General features: G+C 44.4%; 2 protein-coding genes across 3 annotated transcripts; both read left to right on the plus strand.

Annotated features, from left to right (window-relative positions):
- Positions 1 to 257: 257 nt before the first annotated feature.
- cdc25b (cell division cycle 25B) lies at positions 258 to 7055 on the plus strand. The gene is made up of 14 exons (XM_042072453.1): positions 258 to 828; positions 1359 to 1441; positions 1704 to 1755; positions 2760 to 2801; positions 2974 to 3007; positions 3111 to 3218; positions 3327 to 3437; positions 3835 to 3969; positions 4205 to 4291; positions 4406 to 4585; positions 4862 to 4960; positions 5116 to 5178; positions 5312 to 5656; positions 5833 to 7055. Exons 1-14 carry the CDS (start codon positions 620 to 622, stop codon positions 5971 to 5973), a joined length of 1689 nt encoding a protein of 562 aa, XP_041928387.1. The 5' UTR covers positions 258 to 619; the 3' UTR covers positions 5974 to 7055.
- A 4251-nt stretch (positions 7056 to 11306) lies between these two features.
- ap5s1 (adaptor related protein complex 5 subunit sigma 1) lies at positions 11307 to 21375 on the plus strand. 2 transcript variants are annotated; one of them, XR_006025427.1, is made up of 5 exons: positions 11307 to 11371; positions 11583 to 11761; positions 13262 to 13553; positions 14296 to 14651; positions 20951 to 21375. XR_006025427.1 is itself a non-coding variant. In XM_042072508.1 (4 exons), the coding sequence occupies exons 2-4, from the start codon at positions 11598 to 11600 to the stop codon at positions 14422 to 14424; spliced, it is 585 nt and encodes a 194-aa protein (XP_041928442.1). In that variant the 5' UTR covers positions 11307 to 11371; positions 11583 to 11597; the 3' UTR covers positions 14425 to 15246. The 2 variants fall into 2 exon arrangements, 1 of the variants encoding a protein (XP_041928442.1); XM_042072508.1 differs by lacking the exon at positions 20951 to 21375 and having other exon boundaries at positions 14296 to 15246.
- Positions 21376 to 21850: the final 475 nt, after the last annotated feature.

Below are 21850 nucleotides of genomic sequence, written 5' to 3' on the forward strand. Positions count from 1 at the left end.
AGTTGGCAACAAGTTTTACTTCAATTTCCTATCTCCGCCCCAATATCAGGGTGGACTTGTATCACATGGCATTGTCAAAACATTGATTGGATGTCCAGCCTGTATTTCACATTACGCCCGCCCTTTCCACGCCTCAAATGCTTAGCTGTGATACAAAGGAAACGCAGCTGATTGGATAGACTGGATATAACAACCTTTCTGATTGGTTAGGTGGCTTACCGCTCGTGGCCTCCTCATTTTGAACATAAATAAAGGATACAATCTTGCTTCTTTTTATCTCAGTGGTGTTTGAGGGGTCGGAGGGAGTGCGTATATGGCAGCTCTCTGAGAAGCTAGGCTAAGGAAGATGTCTTTGTAGAATTTATTACTATTTTTAATCAGTCCGAACTTCCAGGGCGCTCGTCATGCTTGCTTCTGTAACTTTTTCCTCAGCAATCGAATTTTAAGGAAGAATTCGATCTTTTCCGCAGTGCAATTTCTGCAGTGTGCTTGCTAACACCAGCTAACTAGCTAATCTATGATTTCGAAGGATCATAGAGGATTGGATTCCCACCACTGAATAATTTTGTTGAAACTTTCGGGCTTTTGATACGCAGAACACTGCTTTTAAATATTCAATATGGAAATGCCTCAAGACGCCGAATTCAGTCCTTTCAACCTTCACCAGGACCGCAGGCCCGACAGGAACCCCAGGCTTTCCAAACTCTCCTTGCCGGAGTTGAATGCCAAGGCTTCCCCCTGCATGAAGAATCTTTTCGCTTCGCCAACTGTCCTGTCCCCTGTGACTAATCTGGCTTTAAATATGACCAACCTTGCAGTCCTCGGAAGGTAACTGTCACATGTTTGTTTGAAATATTTTGTTTGTACTGTTTGTTAGCACGCTAATATGGCTAATGTCAATGCTGCCTAGCGCTATCGTGCTATCACCTTAATTTAGCTGTGTACTCGAGCTAATAATTGATTAACCAGGATTGTGTTACAATTAAGTTTACTGTCTTGGCAATCTGCTTTTTAGTTATATGTAGTGATAAGTTACTGGCTGACAAGCTTAGGTTCAAACATCCATTCACTTACTAATACCTTAATGTGACTTTAACGTTAACGTTACATGCTGTCGTGATCAATATCAGTATTTTTGAGAATGCCTTTGTGGTCTCGGACACTAACGTTAACCAAAAACATTAACTTTAATGCTTAATCAGTCAGTCTTCGGTTGCGAGACTGGATAACCTGGTTGCTTGACTTTAGGGGTTAATATCAGATCTGTTAACCCTAGTATGTGGCTATTGATTTCTGTGTTTTTATGACCATGTGGATATGTCCTAATCACTCACCCGTAACCATTTGTATTCCTTTAGTCAATGTGAAACCCCAAAACGTAAGAAGAATGTCCCGCTTTTAAAGATACCTTCCTATGCCTCTGACGCTTCCTCAGATGCCGGTGAGTAACGTCAATTTCATTCAGAGTTCTGGGTGATGTGTGTGATGAATGAAAATGTTCCACTCTGTTTCCATTCACGTCATACTGTTCATGGGTAATTTTCTGTAACCTGCACGTCTGAGTGTTTAGATGCTTGCTTAATATTCCCCTGAGTTTTTACTCTGACCTAGTCATTATAATGACTAGACACCAGACTTTGTGCTTATACCAGAATTTCAGGTGTCAGATTTTCATTCTTTTCATTCTTTGCCCTTCTCTGTAGGTCTTGGAATGGATTCTCCTGGGCCAATAGACACTGTGGATGTTGAACTGACGTAAGCTGCTCTAATGTGTTTTGTGTATATGCGTGTCTGCTCAGTCCAAAATTGCAGACAGACTCTCAGTAGACCATATAACGTTAGAGATTATAACAGTAATCCTCAAGCCAAGCCAGCACAGTGCAAAAGTCTGATTAAAGATCATTAGCCCAATGAGCCAGTCTCCCTCACTTTCCTCTGGGGGGCTTTAGGATGTTCTGTTGGAAGGGGGGAGGGTGAGAGGAGAGGGGGTGTCCATACCTTTTCTTTGACTGCAGAGCAGAATGTAATTTAATTTGGAGTGTACAGGCTTATGGACATGGAGCATGTGGGCTTTGTCTCAAGGGCTCAGGACCCGAGAGCAACTGTTGCATCCTGAGAGGGAGGATTCATGCCATGATGTGGTGGCTGGTGTGTTCACTGCTTGTCCAGCTGTTTGCGCGTGTCCTGCTGCACTTATCAATGGTGGGGGGGGGGGGGGGGCAAGGCACGCTTTCCATGCACTCTGAGCGTGTATTGTGTGTGTGTGTGTGTGCATTGAGTGGGGTGGGGGGGTTGGGGGACTGACCGCCTGTACACCCCCAATTCCCTCTCTCCATTTGTCCCATTTCCTTCTGAATGAGGCACACTCCTGTCCTCCTCCTCCACAATCTCATTCACTTGCTTGGCCCCCCCCCCCCTCCCCCAGCATACATTTTCTCTCGTCTCCGTGGTGGTGGCAACAAAGGACTCTGACCGGGGAGGGGGGGGTTAGCGTTGCATGGGCATATGGTGGATTAGCCGGCGCACACATGGTCCTCTGTCTCAAGAAGAGGAAAAAAGATACACACACACACACACACTCTTTCTCTCTGAAGTAGCTGTTTAGCATACAGGTGGGCATTGCTGGAGTTTCCAACAACCCGCTCACTAATTTAGCAATCTAGGAACTCAATGCCTTTGTGCTCTGATGGAATTTAATGAGTTAACGGTTTCCCCATGAAGGTCTTTCTTTAACAGTCTATTTTTCTCCCTGGTTTTAGGTTTGAAAAGGCCATGCAAAGAGTGGGCGAACAAGGCAACGAGTGAGTAGTTTCTCCTTATTGATTTCAGTTGTGGTTAGTGTAACGCTGTAAGACTGATCCATGGGGAATATCCTGATGCGTTATCCACAGTCAGTCCCACTGGGAGTTTTTCTGTTATGTTTCTCAGCTGAGTAATTAAAACAATTTTTGCCCACTCTTATTGCTCTTGCAGGAAGGTGCCTATTAGAAGAATCCATTCCCTTCCGGTAAGTCAAAAAGGTTTTTTATTATTCTTTGCTTAGTGCACAATCTGTGCCTGTTTATATGTGTACAACATTGCTAGTGTGCTTACAAGCTCTTTTTGTCTAGACTCGGTTGTTGGGAGAGAGCCCCACATTTAAGAGAAAGGATTTAGACCCCCGAAGCTTTGGCATCTTCACTCAGGCTCACTCGGACTCCAACAAGGAAAACATACAGGTGTGTACTTCTGTACATGTTGTTTCTATGTACACATGTGATTGTTGGCTGTTAGCAGTTAGTTTTTTTTTTTTTGTCTTCTAATATATTTTTGTCCTTATCTTGCAGGATGGCTCTGTGTTTAAGAAGCCATCGCTCCCAGTCTCGCGCTCCCGCCTCCGCTCTAGCCCCAACAGAGATGCTTTTGCTCCACGACCCAATTCTGCTCCTGCACTTATGGTACTTACAAGCATTTACATTTGTTCATTTGGCAGGTGTTTTTCCAAAGTGACTTAGAGCAATATAATGGCATATGAGACACTGCAGAGGAGACCTTAGCTAGGAAATACAAAGCAAATAAACTGACCACCTTCTCAATAATGCCAAGACATAATCTTGTATGGACCCTTTCAAGAGTTCCATTATCAGCATCATAGTTGGCCCCACAAGACTTCCTTTTTAACATTCCATATGTTATCTTAATGCAGAGGAAGTAGATTGGGGCCCAAATAGAATGTTCAAGCATTGTTTGTGTTTACCTTGTTGAAAGGGTCCATACTTTTGTGATCTTAGTTCTTACCCATTCTGTCTAACCTCTCTGGGTCCATTAGTGAAAAACTTCTCATTCCCCCTCCAGCTCTCCCCACCCTCCACCAGTCACTTTGCTTCACTAGACGACAGCAGCCCCTTCTTCCTGCGGCGCTCCTCGCTCACCAGCAGTCTCCAGGACGACGATGACGATGGCTTCCTCGATGTCCTGGATGACATGGAGGTGTGTGTGTGTGTGTTCTAGAGGTGTTGCAATCAACCAATGTTTGTTATGGTGCAATTCCACGCAAAACTCACGTCCATAACGCCAACTAAATACAATAGCATTGTGTTGCCGTTATGGATGTGACAGTTTTGCCCTTTGTTAGTTTTCATCTCTGCGTGTGTATGTGTGTGCACATTTTCATATGAGGGTATGCATGTGAACACTTGGTCATTCTCTTACTTTTCTTTCTCAGAATGAGTCCGACGTTCCGGTGGGCATGGCCAGTCTCCTCACGGCTCCCCTGGTGACCACCAGACAACCCGCAGAGGACATTGGCCTGGTAGGTAGCCTCCCTCGCTAGCCATCTACCACATTGGTCAAACAGGTCTCTGATAAATGCCTGACTCGTGTGTGTGTGTGTGTGTGTGTGTGTCTCTCTCCCTCCCTCCACCAGCCGTTGATTCGGTGTCGGCCGCGGGGTCTCTTCCGTTCGCCGTCCATGCCCAACCCACAGGTGCGCTTTCAACTCAAGAGGCAAGAGCGCCTGGACGACAACACGCCAACCAGGGTGAAGAGGAGACGCAGTCTGGCCGGCACGCACTTCTCAGAGGAAATTGAACAGCCCCAACAGACGGTATGAATCGCTGCCATCATATTTTTCCATACTCTGTGCAATACATTACTCATTGTCTCAAACACCCAGTTGGGTGTTTACTATTTGAATGTGTACAATGAAATGGCCATTTATAAGGTGCCCCAGGCATAGTTTAATGTATTGTTTGTGATTTGTTTCTAATCAGCTATAGATGAGCGTGTCCTCCTGTTGAAACACACATGCTTGCACACACAAGCTCTTACCACCCTTCCCTCTTTAGACCTTGTGTTTAACTCTGGTTTTCCCACTCTGCAGGCATGTGCTCAGGTTCAAAGATCAAAGTCATTCTGCCAGACTGAGATTGAGAAGCTGCTGGACAGCGACACCAACAACTTCATCGGAGACTTCACCAAGGTGAGTTACATGCCCTCACCACACCTCACCCATGTTCCAAGACTCTTGAAAGTCAGAAATATTTATTTGACTTGCTGACTTGCTTGCTGCACCATGACATTGTAATTGTGTTGGCTGAACTGGAGAGATGGTTAACTTTCTCTTTCTTTACACAGCCCTTTGCTTTGCCCACTGTTGATGGCAAACACCAGGACCTGAAGTACATCACACCTGATATGGTGAGTGGAGATATAAATACCCCTCCCTCTTTCTGCTTATATCTCATCCCCACAGTGGTGCTTCCTGTTCATGATGTCACTCTTATCCGGTCATTGTATGCTGACGTGTGTTTGTTTTGTGCACGTGTTTCAGATGGTGGCAGCGCTTGATGGGAGATTCAACGAGCTTGTGGAGCGTGTGATCGTCATCGACTGTCGGTACCCATACGAGTTCGAAGGCGGTCACATCAAGGGTGCGTTAAACCTGCACCAGGAGGAGCAAATTGAGGACTTCCTGATGAAGACGCCCATTGTCCCATCATGCCAGGGGAAGCGGGTGGTGATCGTGTTCCACTGCGAGTTCTCCTCAGAACGTGGGCCCCGCATGGCGCGCTTTGTGCGCGAGCGTGACCGGGCCCTCAACGAGTACCCCCACCTCCACTACCCTGAGCTCTACGTCCTCAAGGGGGGCTACAAGGAGTTCTTCCCCCTTCACCAGGTGTGTGTGTGTTTTGTATCGTGGTGTTGTGTACTAAGACGAGAAATGGATGCAACTACATTCCCTGTAGGCAAAGTGCTTGTTGGTACGGCAAAGAAATTGCTTGAATTTTACTTATTTGAACACCTTTTTGGTGTAGTGACAACACTAATTTCTGTCTGCGTTGGTTTGTGCAGTTGGAGTGTGAGCCGCAGTCATACCGGCCGATGCACCATGAGGACTACAGGGAAGACCTGAGAAAGTTCCGGCTTAAGAGTCGCACATGGGCTGGGGAGCGCAGCAAACGAGACCTTTACAGTCGCCTGAAAAAGCTCTGACCACACCCAGTAGTCCTACTCACTCACTCATACATTCTCATTCTCACTGCCATTTTAACAACATTCTACTTCAGCACACACTTCCATTTGTGCATCCTCCTTTGCGCATACATACTGTACTCCATATACTCTCCACATACACACCCACGCACACACCAACTCCTATTCAGAAATATTTCAGCTCAGGTTCAAATGTTTCCCTTTTTAATTGAAGCACTTATTGTAATGTTTTGAATTGAGTTAAAGTGCTGACTTCAGTTTAAGTTTTGTGTTTTAAAATGGTTTCCATTTTATTTGGCTAATTTAGGATTTCTCACTGCTACTGTGAGAATGTTATATTAATGGTCAGTGTCCATGTGTGTGTGCTCCATTCTAAGGTCTTTCAAAAGTTTCATCAAGGATTCTCTCGAGTGTGTCTGTGTGTACACATGCGTCATGGAGATGTAGTGTGTAGGTTATTGTGATTTATTTCTACTATCTATTAGAATTATTTATTTGGCAGGGCTTGTCTCCCTGAAATATTTATCATATAAGTTATTCATGCTTACATTTTCTTTCAAAAAGGCTGATGCCATGTACACACACAGACTGTCCAGAGAATCCTTATAAGAAGCTAACCACTTCTCCAACCTGCCCCCACCCCTCCATCTTCCTTGTGCTTTGCACTGACTGGGACTTGTGGTGTTAACCTTGTATTGTACTTACCCATTACTGAAACTTGAAATGTTTAGGGAGACTGGAGAGGTTTGGGGAAGTGTGTGTGTGTGTGTTAAGTGACTGACTAACAAGTATTCCAGGGAAGTAGCGAGGTCTGATTGGAATGCTGCAGGACGGCCTGTAATATCACCTTTTGCTTTTGTTTTGCTTATTTTTATTTATTTTTTTCTCCCTTGTTCCCCCCTAGAGACCTCTATTCTAATGTGTGTGTGTTGTGAGGTTTTGTAATTACATTGTGAATATTGCTGTACATTTGGCTGTGAATATGTACAAATGTGGTACTGTGTGGAGACCTCAGATGTGTATATCTTGTGTGTGTTGTACTGGAGGAGATGTGTGTGGCGAGAATAAACATCTGGACAGAATTTTAAGCCTAGTTTTGTCCTACTTACAGTTCTAACATGCGGTGGTGTTATCTGTTTTGTGCTTCCATATCAAAAACATTCCCAGGGAGGGAAACTCTGACCCAATTTTAGAAACACAGCCACTGGCGAACAGTGCTTGTGTTCAATCCATTTTCAAATCCTCCCGCCAAGCTGGGGCCTGAAGTCGTTTGCACGTGCCCACACACACATTCCTGAACTCCACCACAGGGGAGGGGCCGGTTAATTCTCCACTACTCCCATGACGTGCCCTAGCAAAACCTTTGCCTGTGTAAAGTGTGTGTGTGGAAGTGTGCGTGAGAACGTGAGCATTTGTGTATGACAGTTCTTCTGTGTGAGGGGGGGTAGTAATGTACTAAATTTCTGTCTTCAACAGTAATCCGCAGTAGGGATTTTTTTGCTTGCGGACCAGGTTTAAAATTGGAGTTCCCACGCATATTAAGTGGCGGACCATTATGTCAGTTTAGGCAATTAATGTAAAAAAAAAAAAAAAACATTTGACAACTATTTCTGTTGCACGTTGGTGATATTGTCAGTAAATTTTAGGTTGGCAGTGTCTACAGGCTCACTGTAGCTCACTTCAAAACCGAAGTACACACCGAACTGTGAATTTTGTGTACCATTACACGTTGAGTGAGATTTAGTATGGGTGTGTTTTCAAGCACAAATGCATAAGGGAGGTTATAGGTCATGCATGTGACTTGATTCACAATTTTTCCTCACACGCTAACTCTCGTGCATAAAGTAAAGATACAAAACCAAGTGGAGTTACGGGGGAGGACCAACTAATAGCAACACACAGAGCCACGTGCATTCCACACGTGAATACTTTTGAGGGAAGCCGTCTGGCCTCATGCCAAGTTTTCAAATCCTGCTGCAGGCAGATCGAGAGTGTGTGTGTGTGTGCGAAACAGGGAGGGAGAAAAAAAGAAGGAAGTGGGAGACTCTTATTTTTAGAGGCTCAGGGTTCACAGAGAGTATTGTCTTCAGCTGCCGTAGGCTCCTGCTGTGGTCTTTGTGTGTGTGCGTGTGTGTTGATGTTGAGAGTGTCACTATGCTTGCTGGGGAGAAGTTTTCTCAGTCAAACTGTGTAGATGCCTGCAGCCCAGTCCACAGAATCTTTAGAGCTTTCCGGGGGTCCATGAGAATGTTGCATTAAACAGATCCCTGTAATGCAGCTTGGTTGCAGCGCCTTTTGTGCTTGGCTCTCTCTGTGTGGTGTTTGCATTGTCAGAGCTTTTCTCTGTTCAAACTCACAAGCTTGAGTGTTATTGGCTGAAAGGGAACGCTCATCTCTATGACGATAACCACATCCTGTTTTGTCTTTCAGCTGCTGGAAACATGACAAAAAAAAAAAAAAAAACACACACACATGGCACACTCACACAGTCTCACACACACGAGCTAGCCCCTCTGCGCAGATGCCATGTGCCTTATTGAATTGCCTAATTAGAAATCAATCCATGTCAGAATTTGCTCAATTACAGCGGTAATGAGATAAGTGGGCCTTGAAGCAGATTTGATTTACTCTGAAAAACAAAATCACAGATGTGTATTCAGTCTATTTCACTTATAGGAAAAAACTTATGATTTTTTGTCTTTGTTGCTCTCTCTCTCTCTCTCTCTCTCTCTCTCTCTCTCTCTCTCTCTCTCTCTCTCTACCACTTGTTAGTGTGAGCTATCCGTGAACCTTTCCCGCTGTGCAGAAAATGTTTGCGCACCAGTTGGTTTTTGCATGCATGCATCCCGACTGTAATGTGTGGCTGTGAGTCTGCTGAATCTAAATACTTAAGTGTGTGTGTGTGTGTGTGTGTGGATAGGGTTAAGAGGCCCCACTGCCCTGCTGTGTTAAACAAGCATGACCAGCAGCTGTTAAATAACAGCTGCCCTTTTGTATGTGCTCTTGTGTGCTTGAGTTCATCCCATACTCTGCATCTGCATCTCAGTAAGACCAGTTCAGAATTTCCCTTGAATAAAACTGAAATGTCATGTCATCTAACTAACCTCAAAACATGGTGTTATTTTGTGTGGACTACACTGGTTGTCCTTGGTCATTGTTTGGTTTATTCGCAACACTGTAGTCATTATTAAACCTTTACAAGGCCACCCAGAAATTCAAATGAACTGAATGAGTAAGCCATCAGTGTTGTGTGTGTGCGTGTGTGTGTGTGTGTGTGTGTGTGTGTGTGTGTGTGTGTGTGTGTGTGTGTGTGTGTGTGTGTGTATGTGTGTGTGTGTGTGTGTGAGGTGGTGTATGTGTGAGAGCATGTTTATGTCAGATGAAGGAACAAAGCATTTTCATAGCTTGCTAAATTGTCACTACGCAAATAATTTACAGGAAACATGCAGTATTATGCATGACATGAAGCAGAAGATGAAGTTGGACATTGTGTGAACTGTCATGGTATAATTCACACCAGCAAAGTATGAATTCAGAAAGCATCTTCTGATTATGGGTTTCTGCATGGCTAAATGTGTCTAACCTTGTATAAATGAGTCTAAATGAGGCCATTGAATTTCACAGTGGCTAAGTGTATCACAGTTTCTGCTTTATTGTAGTCTTCCGCTGGTACATCGGTCCTTCCTTGGTCTTAAAACTGTTGAGAAGTGAAAACCTGACATTACAGTTGAATGAAACAGATCAAATGCATCTGGAGTTATCAATTGCAGCACAATGTCTGCAGCCCCTCTAACTCAAACCCAACCCAGGGTCCTTTGTGTTCCTTTTGGAGGTTTCTTCTTCTTCTTCTTCTTCTTAAATTCTAGCTCGTTCCTCTTTAGGGGAAATGAAAATGGGCTCTTGCTCTCTTTTGGTTAGCACACACCTCGTCAACAGGAAGGGTGTGAGTCACACACCCCCACATGCACACGCACACACACACACACACACACACACTCACACACACACACACACCACAGAGAGAAATCATAGCATAATTGCTTGGATCAGACACAGATTATTACTGTTGACCTTACAATATCTGAGAACTATTAGGCCAATCACATCCTAGATGGAGCGAACCGGAGGAACTTGAAAATAATAAAGGGAAGGATTGTGAAAGAGGGGTGTGACAGACAAAAACTATACAGCCAAGCTTTTACTTAAATCAACTCTCGTGTGTTTGTGTGTGAAAGAGAGAGAGTGTGTGTGTGTGTGTGTGTGTGTGTGTGTGTGTGTGTGTGTGTGTGTGTGTGTGAGAGAGAGAGAGAGAGAGAATGTGTGTAAGTCTGCATGTGAGTTTGCGACTCTGTGTGGTCAGTTTTTCCTAAAGTTATTACCAAAGCTGCAATATATCACTCTCGTACACTCCTCACGCGTATAGTTCTCTATTGTCTATGACAAAATAAGCGATGTGAGCAGAAAACTACATTAACTGTCTACAGCACATGTCTGGACTCACATGGCATGAGAAGGTGCCTCGTGCTGAGCCTAGTACAGTACTCTGCCAAAACCAACTGCAAGAGTAATGAGTCATTAGCATGCCACAGCAGTGACTGCCTGTCCAGAGCAATTCTGGACCACTGCTTACAGCTATATCAGTGCCATTACAAATCTCAGCTGAAACCAGGCTTCAGCAGGAGACAGATCTATGATACCAACAGGTCCCAGCTGCCAACACAACCCTCACAGACAGAGGTCCCCCAACTGTTTCTAAGTGCTTCTCCAGCTTGATCCTTTTGGTCTACTAAGTGACCGTTAAGCATCCTGTGCGCTGAAGTCATTTACACCAGTTTCCTCACATGAACCCAATTTATATTCCAGTTTAAAAAAATCTGGGATAGAAAGTGTTTATGCACACTTCTATAACGATAAAGTATACTAATGGGACTTCTCTGTTCCCGTATAGAAGGCATTAATGCAAGGGTTGAATAATACTATTGTAAAACTAAGTAAGAGTCAGCATAAGACAAGAATACTTCAATTTAAATCAGGGCTCATGTTGCATGCAGGTGTCAGAAAAATGTATACAGGTACAGTTAAGTGTGAGGGTGGGGTGTGCCTCTCTTCAGATAATGCATCATAAATGTAAGTTACTGTGGTGGAATTATGTGCATAAAGAACACTCATACTGTACTCATACTTTACAGCTTGCTTCATATATCATAACCAGATGATAGATACACGAACATAATCTGTACACTTTTCACTTTGAATAAGAAACGGCACCTAAGGTTGCATTACTAGTGAAACACTGCCACCTATTGTTTGTCTTTTTGAATAACATACAGACCCTCGAAGTCATGGGTTGCTGTCACGTGAGTAAACACGGAAGTGTCTACCAGTCCATAAGAAAGGGGTAAGTTTTGTTCTGTTACGTTTACTAACATCTCGTATGTAACTTTGAGTCAATTACATCTTAATAAAATACATGTAACTAAGTGTGAATGTTTAGTAGGCTAATGCATCTCTAGTACCCTAGGCTAGGCTTCAAAGTAAAGATATGTAGCTGACGTTTGGCTTTTGCATTTTAAGCACACACATGATTAAGGTGTTATTTTTCCATATAGGAACCAAATGACACCATGGTATGCTGTTTTCTCATCCACACCGTGTGTTCGGTGAACGCCCTATCTGCCGGTAGCTCCCGCGTGCTCTACTCCCGCGTGTTTGGGCCAGAGGACAACCCAGAGACCGACCCGGAGAGGAGACGCCTCCTTCAGAAGGAGAGACTCCTCCACTTGGCCCGGTAGGCCCACCTCAGCCCTATGCGCACTCGCTTGTCATGAGTAGGCTATTGTTATGGTAATACAAAGGCCTGGCAGTGAAGCCATTAGCTGCGAAACTGTAGGCCTATTCTTCTTGCAATCAATGCACTTATCATACACATCTTCCTTCACCTCCTTTGACCACCAGCACTAGGCCTACCTCTCTGTCGATACACTTGGCTAGTACTGTAGGCTACATACTCCTGTACTCTCATCCTCTGGTAGTAATACAGTATGTATTGTTGTAGGTACCTTAGGTTAGGTTTAGGGTTAGCATTGCTTTGCATTGTAGCTTGATGTTATACATGGTATTCTTCATTTTGTTAATCACTTTGGATAAACTTTGGATATGTCTGCTACATGAATAACCATAAATGTTTAAAGCAATGCATGACGGGATTAACACAAAATGCCCTGTATGAAGTCTAGCTAGCATGCATTGTATGCATTGGCCAGTGCTGTGCCACTGCATGAAGCCGAACCTTTGACTTGGACGAAACTACCATAGGCTACACCACCCAATGACTTAGGCCTGTTCATATGCCATGTTATTAATGACACAATATTGTTTTGCTTTAATAGTTCGCTAATAGTTAGATTAGATATCTAATATTGTGGGCACTGGGCAGATTCATCCACAGGCTGGTAGGGCAGTAGTTAGAGCTGAAAACGTCTACAGTGGACTTGAGTTCAAGATCCTGCAGAAACTTATTATATGCTTCAAAAGGGTTTTCTGTTAAGCTGACAATTACCTTTCAAACTACAGCAGGAACACTTCAAAAGAGAGAGTTTATTGATTTGGCCTTTGTTAAAAGACTTGTGCGGACCACAAAGCGCACTTTGCCATTCTTGCATTGTTTTTTCATTACAACGCAGGTGGCCCTAGAGGCTAGAGTGGATTCGAAGCCTTGAGAGATGTGCCACATTTCAACACATCTGGCTGGAAAGCTTCAAAGCTTTATGAAGCTTCATCTCGCCACCAATACATCTCATGCAGAGCTCCCCTAAAGAGCAGCACCCCCCTAGAAGTAGCAGTTTTTTAACTTTAGTCCAAACCTAATAGGCGTTTGGTTTAAAGCTGAGCTGAGTCTCTTAGGCCTATCTGAAACACTGTAAATGTCAAAGAGCCCAGAGCCCATTCAACCCCTAACTAAGCCCAAATATTTATGAGAAATGTTGATATTAAAATAGACAAAAAAGAGAAAAAGTCCACTTCAACCAGGGTTTTCTGCTTCCACTTGTTTTTATTTTTCTGTGACGTTTCGGGTAATCACCCTTCTTCAAGGGTAATTGGGAGTGGGAGCAGAAAACCCTGGTTGAAGTGGACTTTTTCTCTTTTTTGTCTGGTCGTTTGTTTGTCCTGCTCTCAGGTCAGACATTTGGATGTGCGGACTTTAAAACGTACTCTTTGATATTAAAATAGAAACGTCTGTTTCTCTGTTACTTTTCCACCCTCCGTGGCCTCTCTGGCCTGCTCTCAGACGCGTGCGGACTGCGGTGGGTTTGTGCCGTGACGCGGCAGGCAGTGCGTGTGTGGAGTGTGTGTTGGGCGAGGAGGCGGTGGCGTTGGGCGAGGCCGAGTTTGGCGTCCTGCGTCTCAGCGCCGGAGAACCGTTCCCTGTGGAACGGACTGTTCTGTGGCTGGGGGTGCAGAACCTGGCCTTCAGTCTGGTCTGTGACGTGCACGAGAACCTGCTGCTAGCTGAGGGAACCTTGCGGAACCTCGCTCGGCACTGCATGGAGGAGTTACGGCTTCTGGGACCGGGCAGTGAGGTAAGACATCATCATCTTCATCATCATCATCATCATCACCATCATCTCCATCACCACCATCTAAACCAGGGGTGTCAAACTCATATTAGGTGATGGGCCGGATTTGTTGGAATGAGACCTTGTGGGAGCCTGTCTTTGTCATTACCATTTTTCTGCATGGGTATCAGTACAAATAATATACTGCTGTTTCTCTCTTGAAATGCCCTACTTCCATGTTAGTTTTTCTGCTTCTTGCTTCCTGAGGGTGGTTTGTAGTGCTAGGTTTAATCAATTTATCATATCATAGAGATATTGCTCATAGGCTACCTAAAACATCTAGGGGGCCATATGAAACCTGCTGGCGGGCCTGATCTGGTCCCCGGGCCTTATGTTTGACACCCCTGATCTAAACCTTTGAAGTTTGCCTACAAAAAGGACCCAATGCTGCCATCTTTGCCCATATAAGGCAGCTTTGGGTCTTTTTTTGTAGGGGAACTTAAGAGGTCTGTTGTCTTCATCACCCTCACTATCATCGTCACTGTCACCACCACTTTCCTCATTAGAACCATTGTTCTTGTTGTCATATTTGTTATCAGGTCATTGAAACCTCCATTACCTGTATGATATTGTAATTAACATAATTAACACATTGAGTTACCAGTATACTTCATCAAGTTGTCAGCGCTCTCAGCATTATCAACATGAGTGGACCATTTTAGCTACAGTCTTCTCACAGTCTATCTTACTACGCCACCTCTCTCAGATCCTGCTGAAAAGTGACCGCATCGACGCCCTGCTCCACCGCTACCTTCCTCATGGGCAGCTCCTCTTCCTCAACCACCGGTTCACTCACCTTCTGGACAAAGAGCTGAGCGCCTACGGCAGCAAATGAGCCCAGTGGTCATCTCCACCCGACTGCTCCATGTCCATGACACTGAACTCCAGGGCCCACTCTGACCCGAGCAGTGCCGACAGCGACAGAGGCAGGCTGAATCTCGCTGGTGGTTTCTTGGTGTTTTATGTCCCCAACGTTGTCTGCAAGGCAGCGCTGCCTGGAAGGCACTAGGGTTAGGCATGGGTTAGGGTTGGGGTTAGGGTTGGGGTTAGGTTTAGGATTAGGTGCCTTTAAGTCAGCGATGGCAGCGCTGCCTGGAAGACGACGTTGGGGGCATAAAACACCATCGAGCCTCAGTGGTGGTCTTCATGGTGATTGTGAAGTTAATGTCAGAATGGGTGGGTCAGGGAGGGGGGGGGGGGGAGGGGGCTGAGGACTATACAGGATCCCTCCTCTGCCACTATGTTGGGCAGTAACTCTGGCAAAGCCTTGGACAGTGGGATGCTGAGGACAGACACGTAATGTACATCCTGAGTTGTCCACAAGGGGGTGCTAGTTTCACAATTTTGTTAACTTCAAATTTAGAAATAGGAGAGGTGTTCATGTGTGTTTGACTCCATGTGTGTGTGTGTAGGCTGACCATTTTGTTATACTTAGGGTGCAGTGGGATGCATCATCTGCTGTTTAGGTATGGATTGCTGAATGAGTGTTTGGTAATACAATGGTGAACAGTAGAAGGTGTCTGGTGCAGGCTTTATTGAGCTCTGGTCAATCAGTCTTTCTAAGCACATTTGTGTGTGTGTGTACGCAGGTGCGCGCGTGTGCATACGTGTGTCTGTATGCATATGTTTGCGTGTTTGTAATACATGGATACATCCGTGTGTGTCTGTTTTGCCTTTTTGCAGAGCTCCCCTAGTCCAGTAGATGGCAGTAGTGATCCACTCAGTCACTCTCACCATTACCTAGGCATTATGTTAATGAATGCCAATCTGAGCGGCCCAGCCTGCCAGGGTTACTGCAGTTAGATTGGACAAAATTGGACCCCATTACTGCCTGCTATTGCTCAGGAGGCACTGCAGACTCGGGTGTGGCACGGTTGACTGGATCATGGGTGGACGTGTTCATGTGTCTGGACCTTTGGGTCTGGAATCTATGCGGAGTGGACACTGTTCACTCACTCTGCCCTCTTTCTTTCACTTTACATAGAAACCCTGACTCGTTCTTTCACCCTCTTTGGGTTTCTCTTTCCTTCTCTTTTCCATGTCCCTCATCCATCATGAAAGCCTAGTTTGCAGCAGTGATGTGTGCAGAGATCTGCTCTGATTCGCTGTCCCTCATCAGTACTAATAGTGTGTATGAGTGTGTACTTGCACACTGCTGTATTGCTTACTACTCGCTACTTGTACTTACTTAAGAGTGTATAGTCTTATTCTGACTGCTTCCTATCCTAGCACTCACACACAGGCATTCACTCTTTTATAAAGCATCGTACATATATGGGCTTGCACATCCCCACACATGCTCACTTTCCTTATTTAACACTTAATCGCACCGGAAGAGCAATTAACTGTACATGCGTCAGTTAACATAATCATAGAGGCTTTCGCAGACACACACACACACACACACACACACACACACACACACACACACACACACTCCTACACGCCCACAGACACCCACAGATTAAGAGATTTCTACTTAACATTTACATATCTAGAAAAAAAAGTACACTGGCATGCCTGGGAACAACGGGCTGTATGCGAGCAGCCCAACTGTTTTTTTTTTATTTTATTTTTTTTATCTTTTTAAACTTAAAAAATTACAATAAATTACATGTCCCCTCATCACATGGTAATTCCCATAATCATGGAGACATTTGTCAGCGGAACAGCAGGGAGGCCAAATGACGTTCCAGTCCGGGGGAATATTCATGGAGGCGGCCCAGTCAGAGGGGATGCTGGGACGCGGAGCGAGCCAGCTGAGCGACCACATGCTGGGCGAGCAACAGGGGGATGGATGGCGCACTGCTCAGAACTGGGCCTGCAGTCCCACACGCGCACACGCGCACACACACACACACACACACACACACACACACACACACACACACACACACACACACACACACACACACACACACACACACACACACACACACACAGATAGGCACGTGTCTGTGTCTGTGTGGGGTAATGTGCACAAATGCCTGTGTGTGCGTGAGCGAGCAAGCACACTTGGGTGTGTGTGCACGTATGGAAATGTGTGCAAGGGTCTGTGTGCATTTGTATACAGTGTGTGTGTGTGTGTGTGTGTGTGTGTGTGTGTGTGTGTGTGTGAGTGATAGAGAGAATGTCGAGTGGGAAATTAGTTACACTGGTCACCAGCCTTTTTGACCATTCACAGTGGGGCGTGTTCCCATGCTCACTACTGTAAGACAGCCTGCCTGATTAGATAGATAGATAGATAGATAGATAGATAGATAGATAGATACTTTATTGATCCCCAAGGGGAAAATCAAGATTACAATGTTCTTGTTCAATGTCATGGTTAAGCAGAAGTACAAACACAAGCACAATACACACTCACAGACACACACACACACACACACACTCACACATATGCACACTCCAATGCAGACATGATTAGTCTAAGAGCTTTGCACCCCGTCACTCTTCTCTCCAGCTCTGAATGCCTCCTTTCAGGCCTTGCAGGTAGACTCCAGCAGTCTTGGCAAAACAGTATAGGTAATTGCCTGTAATTGCCCTGTGCCTTCTTGGCTGTATGACGCGTTTCAACAGTGATACGTACAAGCACACAATAACAGTCAATTACCTTACTGGAACCATGTTTTTGTTATTGTTGTTTATTTAAATTACCCCACAGATGAATATATTACAGATGCAACAATATGTACAGGGGTGATGATAAAGAAAGTCAGACTCAAACCCAATGTGGTATGGGTGCTGCAGCCAGTTGTGCCACAGCACCCCAGCAGCAGGGATTTTGAACAATGCTGTATGTTTATATAAGGGAAAAAATATTTTCTCTATTAAATCTTATCTCTATTAATGGAAAAGGCCTTGTTTACTTTTTGGGTTCTTGGCTGTGCATTTGTTATTAGTACAGTAGGTGTTCATAAATAATCTCACCTGAGGTTGATTAGTCTTGTGAGGTCTCTGGTATTAGCCTTCAACATTGAACAGAGCTGCCCCCCATGCTAATGACAAGACACCTGAGTTCTTAGCCATTTTAAGGTTTGCAGGAAGCCACTTGTCTATAATTACATTCTGAAAGCAGTTATTATTATAGTTTATTATGGTTTATTATTCATATTAGTATATTATTATTCATAGACTGTGTTCATATTAGTATTCATAGACTGTGTGCACCTTTTTTGGGATATAAAGTTGACAGCTTCTCCCATCAGCTTCGGAATATTTAGTGTGTGTTTGCCAAACATAAGGAACATCGTCTTGGGAAAATGCAAGGAAAAACATTATGCAGACAAGCCTGCCCGTTCCTCCGTTACCTTGGGACTAGATTATGGCTCTTCTCCTCTTATCTGTTTGTGCAGATGTTATGTCTGAAACATTTATTTTCTTTCCTTTAAAAAAAAAAAAAAAACACAGCCACATCTATCAGAAGTTAAATGCAACAATTTCAGCAGCACGTGAGTGCTGGCACTTTCACCACTGACCTTAGGTTTCTTCAAACGTTGACTCAAACTTCTTCTTCAGCCCATTGTTTAAATTCTTAAATTCTGCACTGGCTGCATTGCATTGTTGAAGTCATTTTAAAAATGCAAACCCCCCCCCCCCCCCCCCCCCCCCTTTTCCTCGGCGGGCATTACTTCCTAAAAGAGCAGACTTTTATTCCCAGTGTAGCCACATTTCTCTCTCTCTCTCTCCCATTTCTCCTCACCACATAGCTATCTTCTTGGCAGTGTAAAAATCTAAATCTGCTTGACTTGGCCCATAGGAAAACTGACAGTGTCTCTCTCTGTCTTTAAGTCAGGGCTGAGGAAGAGCCTTAATCCAGCAGTTCAATGGGCACCACGTGGAGCTAGCAAGACTAGGGTCATGGGCTCAGCTCCCTGGGAGAGGCACTGCACAGCACAGCTTTACTGGGTGCTACGGCTGCTTCAGGGGATGATGTCTGCTTTATGTGGGGGATATATGAAATCTGAGGCTAGATTCACCGCCAAGTAGCAAGTTTGTGCTGAGTTGTGTCACAGGCTACTATATTCACCATGCAGGTATTGTAGCAGAGTATCACATATTTGCACTGAAATGTCCTGACATAGAATTTCCATATAGAAAAAAACAATTGTTGGAAAAGGTAGGTAAGTACTTGTAGGTAGTTGTAAAAGGTGATCCAAGTACTTTTGGAAAGGATACCGTCTCATGAAATATTCATAAATAGGAGTCGAGTGAGGTCATGTCCCCTTTCACTGTTTGTTAGTTCAATATTTCATATATAGTATATACAATATATATAATAACATTTTCCACTATACTAGTGAAAACATGTTTTACTATCATAGGTTATAAAGAATTCTCACTGATCACATACATTACTGACTGGTCCCATTTACTATGCTTTTTAAACCAGATTATTGTTTCCTTCTTCCATTGTTTATTTGACATTTCAGAAATGAGATGAATGGTGCAAGTAGTAGGGCATAATCAGCTTATTAGCGTGCATGTAATATTCCTGATCATGGTGCATACTCCCCACTACTCAGTCAGGACCTCCCATGGTTTCTTGGTGTTTTATGCCCCCAACGTTGTCTTCAAGGCAGCGCTGCCTGGAAGGCGCTATGGTTAGGCATGGGTTAAGGCAGGGATGTCAAAGTCAAATACATTAGAGGGCCAAAAAAACAAATTTGCTACAAGCCGAGGGCCGGACTGGTTCAATGTTTATTAAAACATATTAAAATGACTGCACGTAACCTATTGAACCAAGACGTGTACTATATTTTATTTAATGATTAAATGAATAATGACTGTGACTGAAGTGCGGGCAAAGTTTGCACAGAAATGTAAGATTTTTCCCATCCTCACCGACCTTGTCATAAAACTTGTTTAAATGATCATACGATGCCTCCTTGCTGCTTTGTTGTCTACATCAGCCTTTCTCAAACTTCTTTGACCTGAGGCCCAGTCAAGGCATACTTTGGGGTCATAGGGCCCACCTACATGAACCCACCCCCTATCAAATTATCATAATGATATCACAATTATTATTATTTTTATACTATATTGCTATACATGCACTTCAAAACAGTCAATGTTTAAAGTGCTAAGATTGTTCACAAAAGTTTGTGAAAACATGCACATCAGCGTAGGCTACTGCTTTACTAATGTAAAATATAATTAGGCCTACAATAGTTTCATTGTTTTTGCATTGTTGCATGATGCTTGCATGAGAAATACTTCTCAAAACAACAGCAGTTATATGGGTGCCATTGTTTTGGGATGTTTCCCTCATGCAAGCATCATACACTGATAGAATATTTATATGCTATTTAATTACATTTAATTTGAATGCCTGAATGTAAGGGATTCAGGAAACACAATACCAGCTTTTGTGATGGTAAATGGCGGATCAGATCATGCGTAAATCACTGATCTGGAGATCTTTAACTATCTTTAACTAAGACTAATTAATAGCTTTTGGCTGACTAATACTTAATGCCAAACAGTGTTCTATATAGTCTGTGCTCTGTTTTTTATGGAAGTTGCATAAATCCACGTCGTTCTATTAAATGTCGTTTCATAATTAAATAGCCTTTCAATAGCTTGAAGCTTAGCTTTGCTACCAACGTGCACGCATGCATTGAATAAACGCTCATACCACGACTTAATTCTATGCCTCTATGTTTGATGACACCAAACAAGTATTTCCTACTAATTGCAGAAATGTTTGTTTTCTTTTTCTGTCCGCCGGCTCCTTGATCAATTGCGCAGCAAATTATCAGACGATGGCCCGGGAATAATTTCACTCTGCAGACCATTGTCCACATTGCGGACCGCGGCCCATAGTTTGACAAATGGGTGACCTGCATGCTGCCATATTAAGGCCTTTTTACGGTGTGTTTTAGCCGGGTTTTCGCGTGGAAGGCTCTGTAGAAATCTGGCACCTTATTCAACGAAGTTAAACTGAAAGAGCGTGCCGTTCACAGAATGAAAGAGTTCACAGTAATGTTCATGCGGCAGTAGTAATACAGTACGTTCAGTTCACGTTCGCTCAAAATATGAACGAGTTCATGAACTTTCGTTCAATGAACGCGTTCAGGCACAACACTGGGGAGGGGGGTAGCTGAAAGTTGACATCTGCCCTGACTGAATACTGATGAATAATGAAGCTGAGGCCCACTTGCGGCGCCGCAGTGAGTTCGTGGGCTACCGTTGCATTGTGGGGAATGGAGTATTGGTGCGTGTAAAACAGCAGCCGGCGGCTGTGGCCTGCGGGCCGGTTCTAATACTAATCAAATATCATCCCGGGGGCCGTAGATAATTCATTCGCGGGCCGGGCCTTGACTTTGACATGTCTGGGTTAAGGTTAGATCCAGGATTAGGTGCCTTTAAGTCGACGGTGGCAGCGCTGCCTGGAAGACGATGTTGGGGACATAAAACACCATTTGAGCTCTCCCATGCCCCTGTTGTCCTCCTACAGACAGCATGGCCTGTCTGGTGTTGGCCGGATGGCCAGTGTGGTCTGTGGGGAGCTGGTCTGATAGCCTAATAGTAAGGCTGGCTCTCTGCCTAGTGGACCATAGTGTCCACTGTCTGGGGGTTTGCCATATTGTACAGTGTGAACCTCAGCTCCCTTACCCTCTCTCCTGTTGCTGAGGCCGCCATCGTTTCGTGCTGCCAGCCTCCTCCTGATTGCCCACACACTGACCTCCGCCTCTGGCTGTCTGAGTCTGCCAGCGCACCTCACACACTGATTAGACCTTCTTCCCTTCTCTCTTTACCCACACAAACAAACACAAACGCATACACACACACACACACACACACACACACCTACCCTTTTACACACTCTCTCTTTCTCACATACACGCACATGCACACCGAGACAACTTACTTGACTACACACAAACACACACACACACACCATGCGCAAACACACACACACACACACACACACACCATGACTGTTATACACACACACACACACACACACACACACACACACACACACACACAAACAAACCTACCTGTGTATACACATAACTGTACCCACACAATCACTGTTTGACTCTCTCTGTCTCACACACACACACACACACACACACACACACACACTTCAATTCCTCTTCTGTGCATCTGATGAAGTTGATGCCACGAAATGACACCCACATCCATTACGGCCCTTGTTTGACCGATGTACCCCCCCCCCCACACACACACACACACCACCCCAGGATGTACCGCATTGACCATGAGGAATCACTGGATGTTGCAGCTACTGT

Source organism: Alosa sapidissima, chromosome 19 (assembly GCF_018492685.1).
Source record: "Alosa sapidissima isolate fAloSap1 chromosome 19, fAloSap1.pri, whole genome shotgun sequence".
NCBI lineage: Eukaryota > Metazoa > Chordata > Actinopteri > Clupeiformes > Clupeidae > Alosa > Alosa sapidissima.